The sequence below is a fragment of the Hippocampus comes genome, unplaced genomic scaffold, assembly GCF_001891065.2.
Source record: "Hippocampus comes isolate QL1 unplaced genomic scaffold, H_comes_QL1_v1.1 scaffold155, whole genome shotgun sequence".
Classification (NCBI taxonomy): Eukaryota; Metazoa; Chordata; class Actinopteri; order Syngnathiformes; family Syngnathidae; genus Hippocampus; species Hippocampus comes.
In genome coordinates, this window is record NW_017804967.1 from 445,884 (window position 1) to 469,891 (window position 24,008).

A 24,008-nucleotide genomic window follows, 5' to 3' on the forward strand; every position below is an offset into this window, starting at 1 on the left:
TGGCATGGTAAACACAAGATAACCAACTGAACCAGAATAGGGTGGGGGGGATTGCCATTCATAAATGGGTATATCCTGTTGGCCTTTTAAAAGAAGGCTTTTTTTTCCTAATTTTGAATACGAACCAAACTTCGGTGTTCATGATTAAGACGGGGGGAAGTTGCTGAACAGTGGTTATAAAATAAAAATTGCATATTAACTCCAGACATGTGCATGCCACATGTGTATCAGTGTAACAAGATAGCAGCAGCTGCTTTCACTGTACTATAAGTATCTCATCAAATTCAATTTCGAATGACAACGATGGCGGGAATGGAAAAATCATTAGGTCAACTCGTTTTATTTTTATTTGTGCACCGAACTTAGCATAATGTCCTGACCCTTGCTGCCTGCCATCTGTAAGAGCATAAATATGTTTTCCATCAACTTCAGTGTGTTTATTTGTACATTTTCTGATCTCAATTTGTTTCTAGTCTTTTTTGCTACAAACCCATTTCCTTAGTTTTAACAACCTAGCATGATGAGTTGGTTCAAAAATAATTACCGGTAGTCTAATGGTAGCCTACAAATGCCTCAGAGGACTGTACAGCTTGGAAATTGACAAAAATATTTTGAAATTAAAAAAAGGCTTATGTGAAGTCAAATGGCGCTATGCTAGCTGCAGGTAGCTAAAGCAGTGCGCGAGAATAGTAGAATCGACAGCTAACATTAGCGGCTAATGCTGAGTAGCAAGTTGCTCTTGGTGTCGTGACTTGTGATCAAAGATTAGAGGTTAAAGACACACAATTTGAAGCACAACCCAAATTTGGAAGTTGTGTGCACAAGTCAAACTTGTGAAACTTTTTTTGGGGGACAAATAAAAGACAAAACGAAAGTGTATTCTTTTCAGCAGCACCGATCAAACACACTCTTTCAACCCCCTTGTTTTCTCAGTCACAGAACCAACTCATTTTGCAACTAAAGGTACCACCGTAGGTAATTTAATATGCACTGGTTAACATTGTTTACATTTCCATTATTTCCATATTAACAAGCGATCGGATTGTAGTCAACTTCAAGGTTTTCCTGTTCATCAGTTCGTTGTTGTCCTCACTCATTTTTCCACCCTTCCTTTCACATCCCTCTCCCTAAGCCATTCTCTATATTTGAAAAGGGAATAAAAACCTATGTCCAGTTTAAATTCACACACCGCATTGCATAATTTGTCCTCTTATTATTACATTTGCCAAATCAAACCCAATCAAAACGGACAAACAATGGTGAAAGGTTACAAAACATGTCAAACTAACAGAAAGTCGCAGACCAAACGGAACCTTTTCCGTGACGCATTTAAAACTCTAAAGTCCAGATGTTGACCAAGGCATGACCGTGTTTGAATACACAGAATGTCTCGTCTGGCGGTGCCAGCGAGTGCCTAGCAACGCTAACAGAAAAGTCTGGTGGCTCATACATCGGAGCATCTGTCCCCAATCAGACTGCTTGATCACAGTGTTAATAAAAATGATACTCTGACCACCTTGTTCTAATAAAACATGAATCTGTTTGATCAATGACAGAATTCTTTCAATGCCAAAAAAGTAAGAACACCCTTCCATGAGCTTTGAGCAGAAATAGTACACCGACACTGTAGAGTGAACCGTTATTATATTTCACGGTTCATACAGTACACAGGCAAAATTCAAATTTAAGTTGCACACGTTCAGTGTACAGTAGTAGCAAGTTGTGCCGCAACACAAAAGTCTGCTTGAAACGATGAAGCATAAGAGAAGAAGACGCCCCCTCAGTGTAATACGGTTTGCTCTTTTAATGTTTGTTGTTCCCACAGAGCAGAGAGAATACTTGCCTGTGAGTGTTGTTCTATGCTCAGTTTTACAAAACCTCAACTGGAAATTACAAAACTCGACACAAGCAGGCTTTGCCTCTTATGTGGAGAACAGTATAAGCGAGAAGCTATTTTTCGTCCTCACAGTGATGTCTTTCATTTCTTGACAACGGTAGCGAGAACACGTCGTAAGGAATACTTCAAATAGTGTGTTTGAAATAGTTTTTAAAGGATGTCACAGTGGTAAGAAGGTCAAGAAAAGGGTCCCGTTTGGTACGTAGATCTGGAACATAACCCGCATGATCGTCAGTGAGCATTTTGGAAGACAGTAGATGGGATTTTCTCATCCTCACAACCATCCGAGCAAAAATAATCTTAAAGACAGCTATACTATAAAAAAAAAAAAAAGCAGCGTTCTCTGTGGTTGTTCTAAAATTATTTATTTGTGCTTCTCTTCAATACCTTTTATGCCCCATTATTTTATTCTTCAACATGGACTATGCCCGATCGGACTATAATTGTTTTCACTTATCCCAGGGCGATGTGACCTTTGACTTTGATTTAATCAAAAAGCAATTATCCCCCCCAAACATAAACATAATCAACAGACTAATAAGTCATTAATCAGTCACGTGTGAGACTTACAGTAATGTGAGAACGTACAAAACTCCATCCGTGATTGTATACATTTTCCATCATCCATTGTGATAAATGGCTACAAGTTCTATTTACACATGAAATCGTTGTAAAAGGCACTTGGATCCCCACCCCCACCCCCAATGAGATAGCATTTAATCCTGAACACTTACTTCTGTAGGGTGAGGCTGAGATTGCCCGTGCAGTTCTTGATCTTGTTCTGGGCCTCCAGGTGGTTCATCCCGTCAGTGGCGATGCCATCGATGGACAGAACTTTGTCTCCGATAGCGACACCAGCTTTGGCCGCTTTACCGCTGTCGTTAAGCTGCACAAATGAAATAAGGACAAGTGGTTTGATTGACATATGGGTTTGGCTTGAAATGATCAAATTCAACCCATCTTGGGTTTTTAACCATATCATAGCTCTTTGTTAGCACCTGTACAATATCATGGCAGTACATATCATGGTTAATTTTTGGGGTGCAGTGATGCATCGGAAAGACTGCATAACAAAATGAGAATGTACACAGCTCACACACAGACACACACCTAGACTCTTAAAGACAAATGCAAGTACACAGAAACTACGATGTGCGTAACCTTGAAGCTTTTGTCAATCATCGTACTGGAACTAAAACAATCAGGCAAGCCTAAATTACGGCACTTGATTGAACATTCGTCTTGCAATCTTCACCTTTTCAGTCACAAGGTTTGACAGATGAGCGAAAGACCGAACTTAAATATAAAAGCAGCTGAAGTACAACAATGTGAGGTAGAATATAGCCAACGGATATCCAAAGCAGAATCCTTAAGAGGTTAAGACTTTTGCCCTTTCAAAGACCCTACACTTGGCAGGAGTGTAAGAAAGGGTCTTCGGCATCACATTTTCAATCGCCAGCACAACAGCCAGTAAGCCTCGAACCAGTTAAAGGCACGAATGACAACGCACCCTTTAAAGGGAATTGTTAAAAAAGGTGACGCCGGATTTATGAGGCGGTACGCAGAAACAAACCGGTTTATAGTCTTTGGGACAAACACCATCTAAGTCTTGGTTTGTATGCGTACCTGACACCGCTTGGTGTTGCCTTCGATGTTTGCCTTACACTGTTCCATTGAGCCGCGTTGAAAAATGACAACACGCGCAGGGAGCTGCTTTAGGCCACAACTCATGTCCAGACGCTAACATACAATACAGACTAAATGGCCAACATACAAATAATTCAATATGTACTGTATTTACACCTAAAAAAAATGTGTTTATTTCTTTATATCGTCTTTTATTATGTTTTGGTACAATCCAGTGTGATGTTTCTTTTTAAGAACAAAAAAAAAAAAAAAAAAGGCAACCAAAAAAAAAACAAAAACAAAGGGTTGGTGGTTTTTGGGTGCTAGAAATGATTGCATTTCAGTTTATTTCACATTCATGTTTATTTCTACTCCACATGGGTCCCACATGCAAGAATTAGAATGCATTACATGAGCACATGCTCATGTTTCTTCCACGTTCGAACACCAAGATACAAACTACTAGGTTATGTAAGCACTTTGTAATATAAACCAGACTACTTTCTTATCAGCAGACTGTGGGTGGACAGTAACGTGCGAAGGATGTTACACCCTGTATTGCTTGTCTACTACACCAAAGAACTGCACCCCCCCACCTCCAAAAAAAAAGAGCTGTATTCTGCTTATACGTTGGCGTTAGCGACTTTTATCAGCCTTTACGTACTGTGCAAGGGTGGCTCTGGTATTTCTTAGCCACACAAAGGGTCTGAGAGGGGTCTAAAGTGGCAGTGAGGTCATTTGTTTCTTGACACGATGAAAAAAGGGACCACCCACACCTTAGCGACGCGAACCTCTCCCCTTGCAAATAACCCATTTGATCCCACGGCATCCACAATAAAAAGCATAGAAGAAATGTTAGCTTTTCTTCACCCTTCTGTAATATTATCTCACACACATATAGAATTTACAGGACATTGTGTATTCAAGACAAGACACTCAAGCACTGATTTAAAAAAAAAAAAAAAAGAGAGAGAATGGGATTAGTGTTAATGCTCTGTGGCCCCCGACCATTTATAGTCATATTTTCCCAACACATGCACACATTAAATCACTCGCGTGTTCACTGAGAGGAAGTTGCTCTGATTTGACAATAGTTCAACTCAAAACACCTCACATTTGAAACTAGAACAGGATTAGTATCTGTCAAGGTTAAAGGCGTCATTAGATTTATATTTGTGGCTTGATTGGTAGTAATTAATATGAATTAATTATTTTTATCTTGGAAAAAATGTATTGACGCAGAAAAAATACACCTCTTTACTGATATATTTCATTTTTATGACAACATTAGGGGGTCCAATGAGATGTAACGTGTGTAAACTCACGTCCGGACAATAGACAGACATTCAACGACAGGGACACAAAGACACAATGCTTTGCAAAACTTTGCAAGGGGACAACCATAAACGACAAACAATGTGCACACTGGCATATTATTCCACCAATTTTACAAAAACTGTATTTACGTAAGTTTTGTGGCGCCTCCGATGTGCCCAAGGACAAGCAGAGAGGCACACGTGTGCAATGAACATTTCAGGAACAAGGAAAAATTGACAGTTTGAGATGGGACATGCCACGCAGGTGACATTAAAAACCAACGCTGTGCCGTGTATTTTTAATGAGGTGAAAGCTGAACTGCCCAAGGTAGGATCTATGCTTCCTCTCAAACCTTCGCCATCCCTGGCTCAACTTGTGGGGCGTTATATCCAAAATGCGAGCAAAGACGCTGCTCGTAAATTAAACCGTTAGTATTTAAAGTCCTTGCAAAAAAAAAAAAAGGAGGAAAATGTCTTTCAATTTCAATTTCAATTTGTAAACAAGACTGTTGTTTACAAGCCTGTCAAATATGGAATTATTTTATTTTAAATCAACAAGTAGATGAAACGATGCTTCAAAGTCATTAAAAAATAATAATAATAATCCAGCCTATTAGAGAATATTTTAACCAAAAAGACAATCTGGCAATCATAACCTCAATTTCGGAGGTGTGTGACAGTGTGACACAGATGACCTACCAGTCATTCACAATGCGTTCACATGTGCTCTGAACAAGTACGCCGTGTGTTCATATGTCTGCTTTTTACCTCAACAATCCAACCATTCAGTCCCGTGAATACCAGCGTGTTATATTCACGTTTTAGCGAACTGCCGTTTTGCCTTTACGACTTCAAAAAAATGTGGAATTGTTGACGCCGGTCCAGTCTTTAATAGGAACGCTCTTTGTTGAGCCGTACTTTTCCATTCAGGGGTCTGTGTTCAGAGTAATCAGGCAATTATGACTTTAGTACTCTGCGGTTCCTGCTGGAGTCGACAGGCTATTTTCGAGAGAGAACATGCAAAATATTTGTCACAGAAAATCCAGTGTTTGAGCCACATTTTCTGTTTGACAGCATTTCCCCTGTTTCTTTGAAGTTACTTTTCAATTTTACAGTATGCTTACTGTAATAGCCTCACACGTGGGAACGGAGAGCCAAGGTTACAATGCACTTTTTAGTATTTTATTGAATAGGAAAGGAAAATAAATACATTAAAAAAAAAAACCTCAGTAAACACACTGACACAGAAGCTGCTGTTTGCCACAGCTCATTTCCAGACACCCACACGCAAACTGGCCAACATCACACAACACCCCACAAGGCCCCGCCTCCTAAAGGTACACATTGAAATCTCGAGAGGATCAAGCTAGCATCCTTGAGCAAGATGTAATATTGGACAGCAAGGTTCATGGAATGGAAAAACACATTCAGAACCTTAAGAAAAATAAATTATATGTTTTTTTAAAAAAAAATCAATGCATTGATTGTACATTTTTTCCCCCATAATCGATAAAGTATAGAACAATAAAAAATAAACACAATGAGCATTCTCATGAAGCAGCTGCTGTTGGCCACAGCTCACATCCAGACACTCACACGCAGACGTCTCGTCACAACAATTACTGTAATCTATCAATTTTATATTTATGCAATTCTCTGGAGGGGCTTACACATTTACAGTGTGTTTTAAAATGTTTAACTTTATTTTAAGTGTGTGGGAGGGGTTAAACTATAAAATAATGCTTTTAAATGGTCCCTCTGTGTCATGGTTTTTAGTTAGTGTGGATGCGTCTGGAATGTGTCCGCCACAATAAACAGGGTGCTCACCGCATTTATGAGTGGAACAAGGTTTGCCCGTGCTGTTCTCATCGTATATAACAGTACATGGCCCCGCACTTTTTAACTCCACATTCCCAGTTTTGATTCACTTCATCGCAACGTGCTTTGGAAACAAAAACCACACAGCACCATTATCACAGACGCACACACGAGCACATACAAACAAATAGAAATCCAAAGACACAACTGTGGTTAAAAGATGAAAAAGAAATCACATGGCTTCGGTTAGTGGGAAAAGTATCACATCCAAAGTAATAATAACTCAACATGGGGACCCAAAGAGGCCCCGAGGGGCACTGGAATTAGAGCGGGCCAGTCATTCATCATCGGGCTCACATTGCCATTCGCCTGCGTGCTGCCAAATTTAGTCATTTGTTGGAGCGTTTGTAAATTTGGATCAGAACTGCATGTGTACTTTATCACACTGAGAGCTGTTTCGAACAGCATCCACTTCGGGAAAAAAATAAACGCCATCCTCAAATACAATGCACCCACAATTTATCGCGAGTCACATTCAAGTCCCACCGGCGATTGCTGATACAGATATGTAACTTATTTTATAGTTTTTGCCCTTCCCCCATTTAACACACATTTATAATTATGACATCACATTTTTGAAACACATTGCAAACATATTTGAGCGGGCAAAAATTGTACGGAAAATAATCGTGGTGTTTGGTTGCCTGCATGTGTCTTTAAGAGGCGGGACCTGTGAGTCTGCGTGTGAATGTCTGGACAGCAGCTCCTCCATGAGTGTGTTATGTGTTTTATTGTTCGCAGCACCCAATAAATGGCTGAAAAGTGCATTTGACACTGACTCGCCTCTCACACACGCAAGGGTCTCACAGTTAACAGAATACTGTGAAACCTAGTCCAAAAAAAACCGCAAAACAGTCTCTTGATAAAAACAGGATATTATGTGGGCGTAAGCAATGAACCGCGGCATCGCCTGGGGAACATTTTGGACGCTTCATTTTTAATCCCCCATCGGGATGAAAACAGGTACCAACTGTAATAACCACTGTTCCTAGAAACTGTTGTTCACACCGTGTTGTAAACCAAAACAGCAGCACCGAAACAGGAAACTTGTTTCTCAAAGTGTAAACATGTACCCTGCACAATGATCTTCGAACGATTAAGGTCCCAGTAGAGTCCATATGCTCACATATGGATTAACCAGCTTCTGATGTCACTCACTAGGCCACGCTCCTTAGGGGGCCCATCCAGCACAAAAATACGACCGTACAGTAATTACACTTTATAAAAACTGTGAATTTCTTCATATTCCCTTAATTATGTTTCTGTGCAATATAGTTGTTCTTCCCAAAAACACGTAATCCCCCACACAAAAATGTTTTTGGGGGCTTCTTACCCTGGAGATGGTGAGAGGCAGGTTGAAGTCTTTTCCGCCTTGTAGCCGAAAGCCCCAGGGGGCCGGGCCAGAGAGAGTGACGTTGTAGTTGGTGCTCATGGTTTCCTTGTGCTGGTTGTTGTTATGTTGGAGGGAGATGCTAAAGAAAAGCAGAGTTCCATATTGTTAAGAGGGGAGCAGGACGTGTACTGTGACTAATTCCACAAATTGGGAAAGAAAATCACATATGAACTTGCTTCTTTCCAGATACTGAAATTTAGATACAAATAAGAGGGTACGTAATATATATATATATATATATATATATATATATATAATTTTTTTTTAACTGTTTAAATTGTGAATGAAATCATTTTAAAAGAAATATTTTACCCGCAATTCGTTACAATGCACACAAAAAGTAAAAAATGACAAGAATAGTGCTTACTAACCTGAGGGAAAAAAACTAAGTATGTAAAAACGTTGAAATTAAATTACATTGTATTAAATAACAAGAAATAAATCTAAAAATAAGATATGTAAAATAAAATAAAATTTTAAGTCAAAATAATAATGTAAAAATAACAAATGCAATAAAAACAAATTAAATAAATGCTGAAATAAAAATACAAAGACGAAAAATAAATAAATTATAATTCCTTGCACTAAAACGAGCCTTTATTATTTATTAATACATTTCTGGGCGGCACGGTGGCTGACTGGTTAGCACATCTGTATAATTTTTTTTTAACTGTTTAAATTGTGAATGAAATCATTTTAAAAGAAATATTTTACCCGCAATTCGTTACAATGCACACAAAAAGTAAAAAATGACAAGAATAGTGCTTACTAACCTGAGGGAAAAAAACTAAGTATGTAAAAACGTTGAAATTAAATTACATTGTATTAAATAACAAGAAATAAATCTAAAAATAAGATATGTAAAATAAAATAAAATTTTAAGTCAAAATAATAATGTAAAAATAACAAATGCAATAAAAACAAATTAAATAAATGCTGAAATAAAAATACAAAGACGAAAAATAAATAAATTATAATTCCTTGCACTAAAACGAGCCTTTATTATTTATTAATACATTTCTGGGCGGCACGGTGGCTGACTGGTTAGCACATCTGCCTCTGAGCGCAAAGGTCTTCCTGTGTGGAGTTTGCATGTTCTCCCCATGCCTGCGTGGCTTTTCTCTGGGTACTCCGGTTTCCTCCCACATTCCAAAAACATGCATATCAGGCTGATTGAACACTCGAAATTGTCCCTAGGTGTGATTAGGAGTGCGAATGGGTGTTCGTCTATGTGTGCCCTGCGATTGGCTGGCAACCAGTTCAGGGTGTTCCCCGCCAACTGCCCGAAGAAAGCTGGGATAGGCTCCAGCACCCCCCGCGACCCTTGTGTGGATAAGCGGATCAGAAAATGGATGCATAGATTGGATAATGCATTTCTTTGTAGAAAAAGGCAGATATGTTGTTGAGAAGAAATATAATATTATCTACCCTGCAAAAAAAAAAAAAAAAAAACACGAAAACTATGAACACCACATTTCACAAGATTCACATATAAATCTAATTTAATTGTAGACCGGTACCTGGAATACATTTCAGAAATGCACGTTTTTATCTTTCTAGCATAATTTAAAATGTTTTCATCAATCAATAAAACTTTATTTATAAAGCACTTTTCATACATGGTTAAAAGCATGATTTATTTTATTATTAAAAACCACGCTACCTTTATTAGAATCCCCAGAGAGGGAAACAGCTCCTTTGCAGGCAGGTGAAGACAGTATAATAATCCCCTGGAGTCCCTGGACTATCCCCTTCCCAGCAAACACACTGAGTGTGTGTGAGGGGGCACTGGGGAGCAAATGCTCTTATATATGAGGAGGGGAGGAGAAAGGTGGAGGAGGGGAGAGAGGACGAGGAGTGAGGGAAGAGGGGGTGATGAGAGGTTAGGTTGGGGAGGACGAGAAATCGGGGAGACGAGTGTGGGAAAGTGAGGGGACAGTTTATCTCTCATCTGGATATTTTTGGTGTGGACTGAGGCTACACTCTTTCAATAGAGACAAGAGTCCATCCACTCCAGACAGTCTCTTCATCTTCCCGACCAATAATTGGCTTCATTTACTTCTTATTGAGTTATTGCAAGATCTGTCCCAAGACGGCTGTTAGCGTAATGCTGACAAACAATACAAAACGCCATAGACGGGCTAATGAATTGCATTAGTGTTACTGTGTTATATAAGCAATGGATATTTGAAGATAAATGGTGGAGCAACATTGAAGACATAAAATACAGAAGTACACACAGACATAGATTATTTATCCCTTGGAAAGAACAAATTTATCAGTGCAGTTTATTGAGAAATTAGGTGTCGACGTAATCAGATGATTTTCATTTTCTCCCAATACAGTAAAGCTTGTTTATCCCCAGGGCATAAATTCCAGACCCTCAATATGTGAAAATCTGCGATACAGAAGACCATATTTAAAAAAAAAAACAACAAAAACATTATTTTATGTCGACATTACGGCTTTTTAAAACACACTTTGTTCGCGCCTGTTCTCACTTTCTCTCTGTGAACGAATCATGGACACACACCATACAACATCACTTTGAGGAAATAAAAGGACGAGGACTCGCCAAATAAGAAGCAGAGTACGAGTGCTTCAAGATGTTTATTCGTCGCGTCCAACTGAAGTTTACTGTTAAACTGTCACATTGAACAAAAGAGAGATTAAAGCAATGTCTTTTTTTTCTTATAACCAACCTCATGTACACTGAAGGCACACAATCTTAAAGTAAGACTTGCTTAATACACTGTGAAAACCCAGAAAAGACAATGACTTAAAAATCCACAATACAGGTCGTGTGTTAATGATAAACCATCATATAGCTAACGTTCACTGTATTTAAGATAACATTCACTGTATTTACAGTGACAGATGGGACAAAAGTTGATGCATTCAATGCCCCATGGAGATATGCTTTCTAGGCTATAAACCCATTGTACTTTTTTTGTTGTTATATTTGAGAGATTATCCATATTGTCTTAAGCGTTCACTGTGCCGATGGGTGGAAAAGATGGGCCACGGGTAAATAATATCAAACCCTGGACAAGAGAGTGTGCCATATCGTGAAACCTCAGACCCTCTGGCTGTCCCTTTGTTCTGTTCAACAATCTATTTCAGTCCCATATGCTCACCTCTCCAGATCCGCAAGCTTAATGACCAAAGCTTACCAGCCCCCCTCTCACACACACACACACAAACACACACACACACACACACACACACACACACACACACACACACACACACACACACACACACACACAATTACTTCACATTTCAGACAAGCCCCACCCCTTTGTGGCTTGATCATCTGCCCATTTAAATGACATTTAATGCATCATCCGTGTGAATAAAAATGGGGATAGCCGCCTTCTATTCAGCCACCCGGTCTCTCTCACACACACACACACACACACACACACACACGCACACACACACACACACACACACTTTGGTTACATTAAGTGTGCTTTAATAAGTTTGAATGTTTTGAAGTTTTTTTTCTGGTCCCTCCCTATTTACTGGTAAATGGGAGTCACGTTTGTCCTATTGAGAGAAACAAATCATTTGATCGACTTCAACGTGCACTCGAATGTGTATCAATCCTTCAGCATAAGTAAGGTCTCAAGGGGGAGTAAAATGCAAGCATCTGCTCCCTTGAGCCCCCCACCGCTCCATCCCTCACGACAAATTAAATCAAAATTAAATTAAATGGGAAGAAATAAAGTCTATTTACCTCTTACTTGCTGTAGCTACTGTAGTAGATGTTGCAGGTATGAGTGCTTTACTTTGTAGTTTTTTTCAGTTTCCCCTCCCTATATTTGACAGCAGTTTTCTGTCATTTCTATTCCTTGCTTTGTCAAAACGCCCTTGTTTGCTTTCGTTTGTTTTTTTTACATCAAATGGCCATCTTGAAGCAAAATGGCTCCTTGTGTCTTTTCAGACATGACTTGTGACATTTTTCAAGGGTCAATTCATGGTAGGTCTGGTTGCCAAATGTCATTTTGCTGACTGAAACTCAACTCAAGATGTGACTTTGGGGAGCTAAGTGTTTAAAATTCAACTTCATCTGCTTTGTTGTGAATTTCAAAGTGCGCCAGCAGAGGTATGTGAGCGCCCTCTGGTGGTAGACAAATTGATTGTTCTGAAACATTTTTTGTATTGTTGTACACTTGCTGTCAACTGAAAATGACATCACGGTTGCTCTGGGCTCAGGTAATAACCAACCACGGTTGTTTCCTGAGCTATGAGCAACCGTGATGTCATTATCAGCCACAAGCAAGCAAACATTTCGCGATCATCAGTGGTGGGGCATTTCGCATTAGGCGGCGTCATCGACGTCATTTAGCGAGCCCACTTCATACGTGCGGGCACGTGACATGCCTTCTGATGGTTTTCTGTACAACAGTCAAGTCAGGGGTCGTCCCGGTGATTCTGAAGCCTCCTAAACCTGACCGGGACCACCTAAAGGCTATGAAAAACCTGTGAATGTGTTTGCCGTTAATTAGCTGACAAGTTTGGAACACAGGGAGCATACAATGTTGAACTATGATATGATATTGAAATTTGTTGTTTTTCTGGTGAACTGTTTATGAAGGTAACAACAGTGTTGTAATGTAGCTTGGTATTGCTGTGCATCAACAATGAATAAAGTAACCTTTAGTGCGCAGTTGTTGTCCGTATATCATTGTACATAATAATCTGGCAACAAATATTCACTTTGCATTGTTGCCCTTGTTCCATTCAGTGGTGCTGCTGCTTTGAATTTGTTGCGATTAGGGTAGCCGAAGCTAGCAACATGTGGCTAACCCCGATTCATGCCCATATGAACTCGGTTTGAGTCTTTCGCCACGATACCACGGACATATATATATATATATATATATATATAAATGAGACATATGATTATATATAAGTCTGTGATTCAGTTGCATGTTCTCCCCATGACTGCGTGGGTTTTCTCCGGGTACTCCAGTTTCCTTCCACATACCAAAAACATGCCGAGTGGGATAACTAAATTGTCCTCAGTTGGGACTGAGTGTGAATGGTTGTTTGTCTATTTGTGCCCTGCGATTGGCTGGCAACCTGTTCAGGATGTACCCCGCCAACTCGCCACAGTCAGCTGGGATAGGCTCTGGCACGTCCTGCAACCCTTGTGAGGATGAGCGGATCAGAAATTGGATGGCTGGATCATATCAAAATGTATTTAGCTGGTTTCATTTTATTTTCAAACATGTTTGATAACTTGAAATATTTAGTTTTTCTACATTTTAATTTCAGATTTTAAATACAACTCTTCAATATTTTGTCACATTCAACTCCTCAATAAAAAAAAAAAAATAGTGTGATAGTACATTATTAAACAAAACATTCAGAGAAATAATTAGTTCCAGGCTCAGAGTGTCACCATAGTGGGCTACATTTAATGACTGTACAACACACAGTTCTTCAAATTCACGAACAAGCCAAACTGATTATATAAGAGAGTGAACAGGAATATACTTTATATAACAGCAGACAACGAGATTTGTCAACTTTTAAAGTAACATGAATACTGTAGTTCCTTAGATGTCCTGAATGAGCTGAACAGTTTGAAGGGGAAGTTACAAGTTACAATGGTTTGAATCATTTGAGAAGTATAGAAGGAGCAGGTCAACATAATATGTCTGCATTAATTTAGGAACGATGATAAATAACACAAAATGTGGACAATTCTGGAATGTAAAAACAGTGTCCTAAGGTGTCCTGAGTGAGCCAGAGTAAAGGGCTTAAAATGAAGGACATTTTCTTTTGAACGTCTCAATTGAATGGGCCTTTTTTTGGGCGGAAAATGTGGAATTTTGTGAAAATTGGGCATTTTTCAAATACAATGAAAAATATAACCACGAATGTCCTGAATGTCCTGTGAATATTTGGAAATTTGAATTGGTGACAAATGCGGAAGGACAAAAAGTGGGCGAAATAATCCAAACAAGGAACTGCACATCGTGAAAGGAACTGCGGTGAAAAGCAGTGGGCAGGCGTACCTCATGTAGCGGCCCGCCAATCAGGACTCTTCGTCCTGCTCACTCACCAGCCGGACAACCATTTTGTCTTTGAGCATCTCGTTCTCCCTGTAGATGTACATAGTGTCGCCTCTCACCTCTGCTTCCTCTTCCTCCTCGGTGGCCAATAACTCTGCGAAGGACGCCACGCATTGGTCGTGCTCCCGCAGGGAGGTCGGGTAACTCTGCGACGCACTCTCAATGCGCGTCGAGCGGCGCACAGGCGTGAAGAAGCGCACCTCGTTGCCGTTCACACGTATCGGCTCCCGGTGCTGGCTGGACGGGGCACTACGAGAAAAGAGGAGAGGGCAAGTTACGCCGCAATTTGTGATTGGATTGAAGAAGCTTCGGCTAACATGTCTGCTTGCACTGATGTTTGAGCTTTTCACTATTACTTGTGGTTATATATACTGTACAGAAATACGTAATTATGTGCTCTATGTTTGCAAACACTTGGAAACCTTCGCTGCTCTGTGGGATATGGGCTTTAGATGAAAAACATTGTTGCAGTCTAAAATTTTAGGAGCAAAATGCCGCCATTTAGGAGCAGTATAGAGCCTCGCAACTGATACTTGAGCCTGTTTTTTTTTAAGCTTCCCAGGCCCCATTTTTCTTTTTTTTTTCATTCCCACCCCAGAAGGTCATTGGAAGCTCTACTTACCCCACACGGTCTATGGCTGGTCAACAGAAATGTTTAATCACAGACAGCTTCATGTACTCCGAAACCTTTTGATGCTGATCTCAAAAATGTTGCACAATCGGGATTCTACCATGCGTTTCTGATGCAGTGAAGCTGCAAAAAGTGACCCACGATATCGCATGGGAACCAATATTACTGCAGAGGTGTAGCACCTCTGGTCAATTTCACCAACTATCCATCCCCCTCTGCAGATGAGCTACAGTAAACCGGTACGCACCCGGGAGTGGCTGTGATCTTGTATTTGACAGTGGACGAGGGTCCCCGCTCCCCGTAGATGAGAACCCGGACAGGGGACGTCACAATTATGTCCTCGCCCTTGCAATTCTCAGTTTGATCGCCTTTGCTCGGAGTGCAGTCCACCTCCGTCTGGTCTCCCACGCGGGCTGCGGGAAAAACATAAACAGCGGACAGAACGACAATGAGGGCAAAGTGCACCAAAGTGGAGATTGTGGGGTACAATACCGCAGCATCCGGCGCAACAGCACGGCATCGTGGAAAGCTACTGTCAGCGCACTGTTAAACATCGACTACCTTGAGTCTCCTCCTTCTTCTTTAGGATGTCGAACACCACCGTGCGCAGCTCGTCGACAGGCTACAGTAGATGAATGGAGACGGGGGGTTTAACAGTACACATAAACACACACACACACACACACACACACACACACACACACACACACACACACACACACACACACACACACACACACACACACACGCACAAAAAACACACACACACACACACACACACACACACACACACACACACACACACACACACACACACTCAAATGAGCTGAAAGGTAGCTCTCACCTCCAACACGACACGCACAGCCTCCTCAAACATGGGTAGGACATCCAGGTCACCCTCTTGCTCCATGAGGCGGGCCTTACAGATCCAAAATTTGGCAAACTTCTGGGACACTGGCGGCAGCCGGGAGAGGACCTCCTTCACCTGCGACACTAAACAACCCTGTTGGGGTGCAAGACAGTAGCATGGCATTGACATCTGATCAAGATCTGTCACTCAAATCTTCCTGAAATGGCTGCTTCGAAACAAAATGACAGACTTGCAGATGCGTTCGAGGGATAATTTTTTTTTTCTCCCCACCGGGTGCTACCCTGGTCATGTTTGGTCCAAATGGCAGCTTCAGACCAAAATGACTTCCAGTACATTTTCAGGCATGGGCCTACTCGTGATACACATGCATAGCAAATTTCATTTTGCTAAAAATAAAACTGGTTCTGATATTATGGTATTAGTTCTGACATTATGGGATGGGAAGTTATTCGAGTTTGTGTTTTACAGCAAGTCATCAATCTTCGCTGATAAACCGCTATAATTTTCACGTGTTCTCCTCAAAAATAAACAAATGTCGATGACTAATCTGAACCCATTATCATTATTATTGTTAACAAATTCTTCCCCTAGACTTGGAGGTGGCCGGAGATTGACTATTGGCCACCATATACAGTAGCTCCAACCCTGCTGGAAAGTGACCAAAATAAACCCAAAATGAACACTTTGAACCAAAATAGCTGACTTATCAGGCACAGTACTCAAAATTTTTGTGGGACTTACTCATGATGGACACGCCTTACAAATTTTATGGAGCTGAGTGAAACTGTCTTTGAGGGCTGAATTTTCTAAATCTCTTGGTAAGAGTAGTTTATCTTTGGCGTCTCGAGAAGGCCTGCTTTAAATCAAAATGTTTGACTTTCTGTGTGCTTTCACTGAAGGGCTCTTGAGACTTTTGTGGGTCCACTCACGACGGACAACAAGTCAAGCTTATTTATTTGGCCAAAGATTAAACACAATGAAGAAGCCCTAACAAGAGACAATACATCTGATGACCACATGTACCTCGGTGAGCAGCTTAATGCAGTCAGACAGTGACCTGTCCACGTCGCGGATGAACAAGCCAGCGTCGTCTTGTGCCTTCTGGAAGGGTCGCAGTGCGACGGTGCGTTGAACCGAAGGCTTCAACTGCATGGGAGGACGTTTGTAGGAAATTCCTTTGGCTTCCCGCCATTCCTGCAGTTTTTTCCTAAATACACATCATACCACATAACAGTTCCCAGTAAAACATTGCTGAGTATAAACGTCAGCATCATGTTTTCTGCAGTAAACACCAAGTGCCAATTCTCCCAGCTTTCATATGAGATCAAGTGTGTGAGTCGTGAAAATTGTGATTTGGTCCTTCGTGAGTGGTGCGCAACACAAAATAATACAGTGTTTGCCCGCTGTATCGCAGGCGTAGGCAAGTGCACTGTCACGAACGGGAAAAATGTGCCTGGAGTTGATGGTCCTAGATGGTGCTGCACATGGTACTTCATGATTTTGATACTTATTCAGCTTAAACGATTTTTTCAGGGAATTGGATGCCATTGATATTTGCACTTTTTTTTGTTTATACACAAAGCCTAATGGAATGGAAGAAGATTCCTTTTCAGAGGCACGTTGCATTAAGACCATAATACGGCAATATTTTTGCACATAGATAACACACTGTCAGATGCTAAAATCGTCTCGAGCCAATTTGGCAGTCAACTTCACCTGTACTTACATTCTCTCCGCCTGCTCAGCAGCCATCTTCTTCCCCACAGTTTGAGACTTGGTCTCTTTGGCCTCCAATCTGGGTTGAGTGACAACAGTGACAGTGGTATGCGGTGCCCTCTGCTTCACCGCAGGGGCACTCGTTCCTTTCGTTGTCATGTTGGCCGTCCTTGGTTTGGCTGCCGTGGGTTTCCCGCTCGCCGCCACTGCTGTCGTTTGCGACGTATGTGCGTCTACTACGGATTTCTGTCTCGTCTGCCGTCCTTTAGGTTGAGATGTGCGCTTCGCTGGCTGATTGGCCACTTTCTCGGGTAGCCTAGTGGAAGGTAACGCGTGTGACGAGGCCGTCACGGTTGATTTGGGTGCGATTTTACAAAGAGGATTTTTGGGGGGGATGGATTTGAGCTCTCGAGGGACAGTGGGTCTCTGGTAAAGTGGGATTTTCTTCACCGGAGCTTTGAAGGAAGGGACGGGAAATCTTGAAGGAACAACTCCGGCATTTGCCGCCGGGAGGGGCCTAGTGACCTTCGGTTGGATCATGGCAGGGGTGAGCCCCGTCCTTGTATTGACGATGGGCCTTAGACTCAAACGGGCTGTATAAGTCTTTGCCGGATAAGAAGTGGTGGCATTTGAGGGTGGCCTAAAAGTCCCGCTTGAGTTTTTTGCCACTGAAAAGTTCGAAGGTACTTTTCCTGTGGGCTGCATCCTGACGACTGGTGTTTTTTTGGGAAGACTGGTCGCCTTCAGAGCAGGAACAGTGTATGTGCCTGTGAGCGTTGGCTTTTTACAGAGCATCGACTGTGTCGGCAGACTGCGTTCAGTCCGTACGTTCTCTTTGTTCTCAATGAGAAATGTCTTTCTGGGGGGCTTTCGGTTATCGAGAGGAGCCAAGGGTTGGCCTTTTTTGGCTTCATGACGGAAACTAGTGACCGGAGCTTTATTTTCTTTGCCCCTGATGAGCTGCAAGACACAAAGTATTCTTTTAATTGAATGCCTCTCTGTCTGGATTAAAGTGTTAACACAATGACACTTTTTTGCTCTTAAGGGATAATATAAGACTTGTATGATTGTATTATCTTGTACTTGACTAGAATAATTTTCTGAACAAATAAAAAGAAAAGAATTATACCATAATTAACTAACAACAAAAATAGTGCAATATAATTAATCACAACTAATCACTGGAGCCTCACAACGGAACGACGCCACGTCTGTAAATGGCGTATTATCAAACATATTGTACATCGCAAACATGTATCTAAACCAACAACATAACTTTGCCTTTCAGCCTGCGACCTTAAATCTAAAGTTGATGGGAAACGCCTTTCACACAGACCTGTAGTGCAGACTCAAGCTTCTTATCTGTACGCCCACTGACATTTTGCCTGTGGAGAAAAATGCATTCAATTCAACAACAGCAGTCCGAGAGTGCAGACCTCAGTCAAAGATACATCAGTATGTATCCACACTTGTCTTCCCACATATGAAAGCAGTTCATATTGAGCTAATCTACCACAAACATAAAAAAATCACATCTTACTTGGTGTTGTGTTTATTCGTCAAGTATTCCATCAATTTCTCCTTGCGTAGTTCTGTGATAAAAACAAATGTCAATGACATCCTAAGATACTTTGAGGTGGTTTTCCTGGTTTAACGGTGAGATTAAAACATGTTAATAAAGTGGTATTTTAATCAGTTCTCTGTTCCAGTGGAAAGAGCTGAGGCAAAACTGGGCTATTGTATATATTACTTACAAGAGACCAACGTGCAACACTTTAATCTTCTGTTTCTTATCTGCTTCAAATAAATTCTCTTTAATTCCTCAAAAACGATGCTCTTGTGTTGTTCTTACTTACTTTACCGTTTGTTTATATTATTGGTGATTTATTGAGGTTTCGTTCACTTATGAATACGAGTCCAGGGTGTATGTTTATGAATCTAGCTGCTGTGACAAATGAATCAGTGGCTCTCATGAAAGTACATATCCATTCAAAAGGATAGTAAAATTGAGGACATAAATTTAATATTGGAAATGAATAAAACATCGGTAGCAAAAAAAAAGAAAACAGCGACAATAGTTTCTTCGTCTCCTGCGACGTCATAATTAGCATTAGCAGCTAGACTAAATTACGACGTCATTGAACCAAACATGATTTCCAGACCTTTTCTGCTCTTGACGGTGGCGGGATCATCTTCGTCCATATTTCTTAAACTACTATTAGTACTTCAACCACGGTTTGGATCGAAGATTAAACGCCTTTCTGGCACGTATACCTAAAAAGTAAGAGCCGTTAGCTGCAAAACTCACGACGCGATGCACAGGCGTTTAGACGTTTTTGAACGGACCGCGTCGCCTCGCCCTGCTCTTCTCTGATTGGACAATTTTGAATTTGCCCAACGTCTGCTTATCGGCGGAAAATTGTAAACACAAACAATCAAATGTCCTTTTTACGACGAAAAAAAAACATTTATTATTTAAAATAACATTATGTCGAGCTTATTCAGTCTCATTCCCGCCAGTTATAATGAAAAGTGTAAAAATATAACAATAACGAATTAAAATGTTGCTTTAAGGTAGGTGGGAAGTTGGACTTTTCCGACCTCCGACCAGGAAAAGCAGCCCCTGAGAACTGAGCAGTCCGAGTTCCGAAATCCGGAAAAATGATTCCAATCAGCTGCATGACAGCAGCTCATGACATAATAATATGGGCGATACCTGTCACCAAGATTTATTCAGAAATTGACCCTCGATGGGCGTGAAATCCGCACTCCAGGACAAGAGGTGGCGGTAGTGCAATTTATATACTACATTTCAACCTGTAATAAATACAAAATGAAAACAAGAGGTTTGCATTGTCAACTCGAGTAGGAAAAACATTAAATAACGTTTGATGATTTGTTGTGGGGGACAATTGCTGTTGCCAAAAAAAAAGTTTTTTTAAGACGATGGCGTCGTATGACAAGTAAATTTGTCGAGCACAGATGGACAACGAACGACACCGGCGTCAACTGGATGCTGCTAAAACAGTGCGACACGTCCAAGGTCTGCACAGATGCTCCCCGATAATTTAACACATTTACCTCATCTGTTAGGCTCCTCAGAATAAAACCCATCTTCCGTCAGCTTTAATGATGTCTCTATCATCAAAAGCATTTGGTCTACAGTATATTTAAATGTGGGCGGCTACGGGTGAGTTGTTGGCTATTCACGATCACTCGAGGAATTACATTACAAAAGAAAAGACGATTATTTAAATTGTTAATGTAGGCGATATTATCGTCGACAACCATGTAGAACTGTTCTTACTAGCTGTCTTGGTGGCTCCAAAAACGTCTGCCCATTTTTGGAAACTTCTAAAAAAGGCAGAGACATTGTTTTTGTGTTTGTTCCCAAGACCTTTTAATCAGCAATTACATTTAGTACAACGCAACATAATATTTTGCTAATTAAAAAAAACTGCTTTTCAGTTCATGTTCACTGTCCATTAATTATTCATGGCTAATGGAAACAAAACAACTTGTCTGCCAGCATGACTTCAAGTTACAGTATTTGTTTGAGAAGCACCACTTGAGCTAGACTATATGTTTATGTTATTTATGTCCCGCAGACATCCAGCAGCTGAGTGGCTGTCAGGATGATCTCCCCCCTCAGTCTCAGTGGGCGAGCTCCCGTTTGGAACAGCCCCCCCACATTAAGGAAGAAGAAGGTGAGGAGGCTGATGTCAGGAAGTTGCCACTAACTGGTGTCTCTGTGAAGAGTGAAGACCAAGAGGAAGAAGAAGAGGATCCATATTCCATCCATATGAAAAAGGAAGACGAAGATCCAGAGTACTTCCACGTTGAGGGAGAGGAGCTGATGGATGTCAGCAAGTTGCCAGTGATTGTTGTCTCTGTGAAGAGTGACGATGACGAAGGCGAACCATCCGAGTGGTCACAGCTTCGCCATCGCAGTCCAAGTGCAGACCACTGTAGACGACCACCGCCAGCTAACCTTTTATCTCCACTGTCAGACAGCGACGAGATCGACGAACCTTTGAGGGGCGACGCTGACGGCGAAGGGGACGACAAGGAGTCAAAATTTGCAGAAAAGGAGACAGCTCCCAACAAGAAAACTTATCACAAACGCAGGAGATGTTATGCACATGAAAAACATTTAAGCTGCTCAATTTGCGGTAAAATATTTGCTCATAATAGACCCATGATAAGACACATGAGAACACACACAGGAGAAAAACCCTTTAGTTGCCCAACTTGTGGTAAGGCATTCTCTCTCAAGGAATATATGACATCCCACATGAAAAAACACACAGGTGAAACCCCCTTTCGTTGCACATTTTGCGGTAAAACATTCTCTCAGCAGAAAACTTTGCAATCGCACATGAGGACGCACACTGGAGAGAAACCCTTTCGTTGTTCATTGTGTGGTAAAAGATTCGCTCTTAAGCTCAACTTAGTCAAACACACGAGGACACACACGGGCGAAAAATCCTTTCTTTGCTCAACATGTGGTAAAACCTTCTCCGAAAGACATCGTCTGGTAGCACACTTGAGAACACACACGGGAGAAAAACCCTTCAGTTGCTCAACTTGTGGTAAGACCTTCTCTCAAAGGCATCATATGGTGTCACACATGAAAACACACACGGGGGAGAAACCTTTCCGTTGCGCAGTTTGCGGCACGGCATTCTCTCGGAAAGTCAATCTGGATATACACATGAGAACACACACGGGGGAAAAACCTTTTCGTTGTTTAAACTGTGGTAAAACTTTCTCCGTCAAAGCAACTATGGTCAAACACCTGAGAACGCACACAGGAGAAAAACCCTTTAGTTGCTCTGAGTGTGGAAAAAGATTCACTCAAAAGGTAAACATGGTAATACACATGCGATCGCACACAGGAGAGCGACCATTCAGTTGATCCGTGTATGGCACGGTCGACGTTCAGAGGACCAGCTTCATTGCACACATGCAGAAATGCAACAGAGCGAAAAAATGTTCAATTTTCTTGTATGAACAACGTCATCAGTGTCAAGGCCAGTTTCTCTTACTGATCTTCCAACAGTAGCCGACCACTAATCATTACTTTCCCATTGCCCCCCATGGAAATACAATGATCAATTCAGGTGCACTGTTTTTCATTCTTTTTAGCCCAGTTACAACCTTCTGTTACGAGCCCCCGTAAGTTAGTCTGTCCCTCAGGGGTCAGTCTTGGGGCCCATCCTTTTTGCATTCTTCATGCTTCACCTCAGAGACAACCTCAGCAAATTTGAAGCCATCTCATACTACTTGTATGCAGATGACCTCCGGATTTGCGTTTCCATTTGAGGTGAGAACTGCCTTTTCTGTAGAGATTCTCAAAAAGTAGTTGAAACGAAGACATTATGCATTATTAACAGAAGGCATTATGGATAATAAAATGAGCAGAGAAGGGAAAAAATACCCAGAATGTTAACCGATAACGCTTCAAGTGTTGGTCCTGTCTTCATTGAAGACTAGTGCAGGGGTGTCAAACGCAAAGCACACTTTAAGTCACAGGCCGAACAGGACAAACATTTATTAAACCAACTAAAAAAAAAGAATAAAAGTAGAAGTTCAAACTAAAAAAAACCCCTTAACTTTAGAGCGCTTTGCTCTGTCTGATATTTCGTCTTTGATTTTCATGATGGCCTGCAGACTTGCTCTTGTTACATGTGGTTGTGTTTAATTTATTTTTAGATTAAATTCAAAGCTGTGTGTCAAAGGCGCTGCGGAAAGATAACCTGTCTTGGTGCACGCATGGTACACACTCCAAATGTGAGACTCCATTGCACACTGCCTTATTTCTTGTGGTTCTTTGTGTTTATAATGAAAGAAAAATGTTCTTAACTCCTTCTTGATATATTTGTTTTGGGTTCTTGACGGGGTCATGTTTTCATTTACACAACTACGTATTTCAATGTATGTCAAGAATGGAAATGTATCATTTGAGGTTTTATATTTGTTGTTTTGGATGACAATTACAATTTGTTTTGACTATTACAGTATTGTCGCAAGTGTCCTCACGGCAATAAACTGACTCCGAGAAAAATAATTGGCCCTTTTAGAATTACGTTTGAGCCTCCTGACAGAAATCATTTCAGGCCAATAGATGGCAGCAGTGTAATAATACAGTTTGGAGATCGCCGAAAGAAGACGACAGCGAAGAAGAAAAAGACTACAATGACGAAGAAGAACCACAGATACAGAAAACGTAGATACGGTATGCAACTTTGAGTTGCGTGCATACAGGGCGGCCAAGCTAGTGGGGGCAAGGTGTCGAAATAATGATGCCTGCATATTTTGCTACATACGGTTGGCCACAAATATATCGATGTATGTTCATTTTCATAAACTATGTAAAATATTCCCTGGCCTCTGGAAATAAAGAGTAAAATAACTACAATGGATTGATGCATTATGCTTTGCTAGAAAGCCTTTTTCCATTTTTAGTTCGTATATTTTAAGTCAATTGTTCTGTAATTATAGTGCACGTTTCGACGTTGACAAAATAAAATTCATGAAATCAGTAGTGAAATTAATAAATGAATAGTTACTTTCAATGTACTGTATATG

At 40.9% G+C, this 24,008-nt stretch overlaps 3 protein-coding genes across 9 annotated transcripts in view; 1 reads left to right on the plus strand and 2 right to left on the minus strand.

The window, feature by feature from the left end:
* The window catches only part of pdlim5a (PDZ and LIM domain 5a), a 36,703-nt gene extending 26,782 nt beyond the window's left edge, over positions 1-9,921 (minus strand). For 3 of the 6 annotated variants that reach the window (XM_019889125.1, XM_019889118.1, XM_019889108.1), the window contains exons 1-3: positions 9,774-9,911; positions 8,051-8,189; positions 2,632-2,783 (exon numbers count right to left, since the gene is read on the minus strand). In XM_019889125.1, the coding sequence (XP_019744684.1) occupies positions 2,632-2,783; positions 8,051-8,149 (251 nt within the window). In that variant the 5' untranslated portion in view covers positions 8,150-8,189; positions 9,774-9,911. Of the gene's footprint in view, positions 1-2,631; positions 2,784-8,050; positions 8,193-9,501; positions 9,524-9,771 lie in introns of all 6 variants that reach the window. The other 3 variants (XM_019889091.1, XM_019889101.1, XM_019889083.1) reach the window with 3 other exon arrangements.
* Positions 9,922-13,511: 3,590 nt separating this feature from the next.
* Positions 13,512-19,786, minus strand: ckap2l (cytoskeleton associated protein 2-like). 2 transcript variants are annotated; one of them, XM_019889019.1, is made up of 10 exons: positions 19,580-19,786; positions 18,958-19,009; positions 18,754-18,802; positions 17,428-18,377; positions 16,725-16,908; positions 15,675-15,833; positions 15,392-15,452; positions 15,210-15,243; positions 15,078-15,176; positions 13,512-14,448 (listed from the first exon to the last, which is right to left on the minus strand). In XM_019889019.1, the coding sequence occupies exons 1-10, from the start codon at positions 19,617-19,619 to the stop codon at positions 14,163-14,165; spliced, it is 1,914 nt and encodes a 637-aa protein (XP_019744578.1). In that variant the 5' UTR covers positions 19,620-19,786; the 3' UTR covers positions 13,512-14,162. The 2 variants fall into 2 exon arrangements, with proteins under 2 accessions (XP_019744578.1, XP_019744574.1); XM_019889015.1 differs by having other exon boundaries at positions 15,078-15,243.
* Positions 19,787-20,244: 458 nt separating this feature from the next.
* Positions 20,245-23,433, plus strand: LOC109525668 (zinc finger protein OZF-like). The gene is made up of 2 exons (XM_019886393.1): positions 20,245-20,460; positions 21,026-23,433. Exons 1-2 carry the CDS (start codon positions 20,400-20,402, stop codon positions 22,333-22,335), a joined length of 1,371 nt encoding a protein of 456 aa, XP_019741952.1. The 5' UTR covers positions 20,245-20,399; the 3' UTR covers positions 22,336-23,433.
* Positions 23,434-24,008: the final 575 nt, after the last annotated feature.

Coding starts and splice junctions, on each gene's coding strand:
- ckap2l (XM_019889015.1), bottom strand. CDS start 19,619: ATGGACGAAGATGATCCCGCCACCGTCAAGAGCAGAAAAG. Junction 15,834..16,724: donor GCATTAAGCTGCTCACCGAG/GTACATGTGGTC, acceptor GCACCCCAACAG/GGTTGTTTAGTGTCGCAGGT. Junction 15,453..15,674: donor CTGTGCGTGTCGTGTTGGAG/GTGAGAGCTACC, acceptor CATCTACTGTAG/CCTGTCGACGAGCTGCGCAC.
- LOC109525668 (XM_019886393.1), top strand. CDS start 20,400: ATGGACAACGAACGACACCGGCGTCAACTGGATGCTGCTAAAACAGTG. Junction 20,461..21,025: donor AACAGTGCGACACGTCCAAG/GTCTGCACAGAT, acceptor TATGTCCCGCAG/ACATCCAGCAGCTGAGTGGC.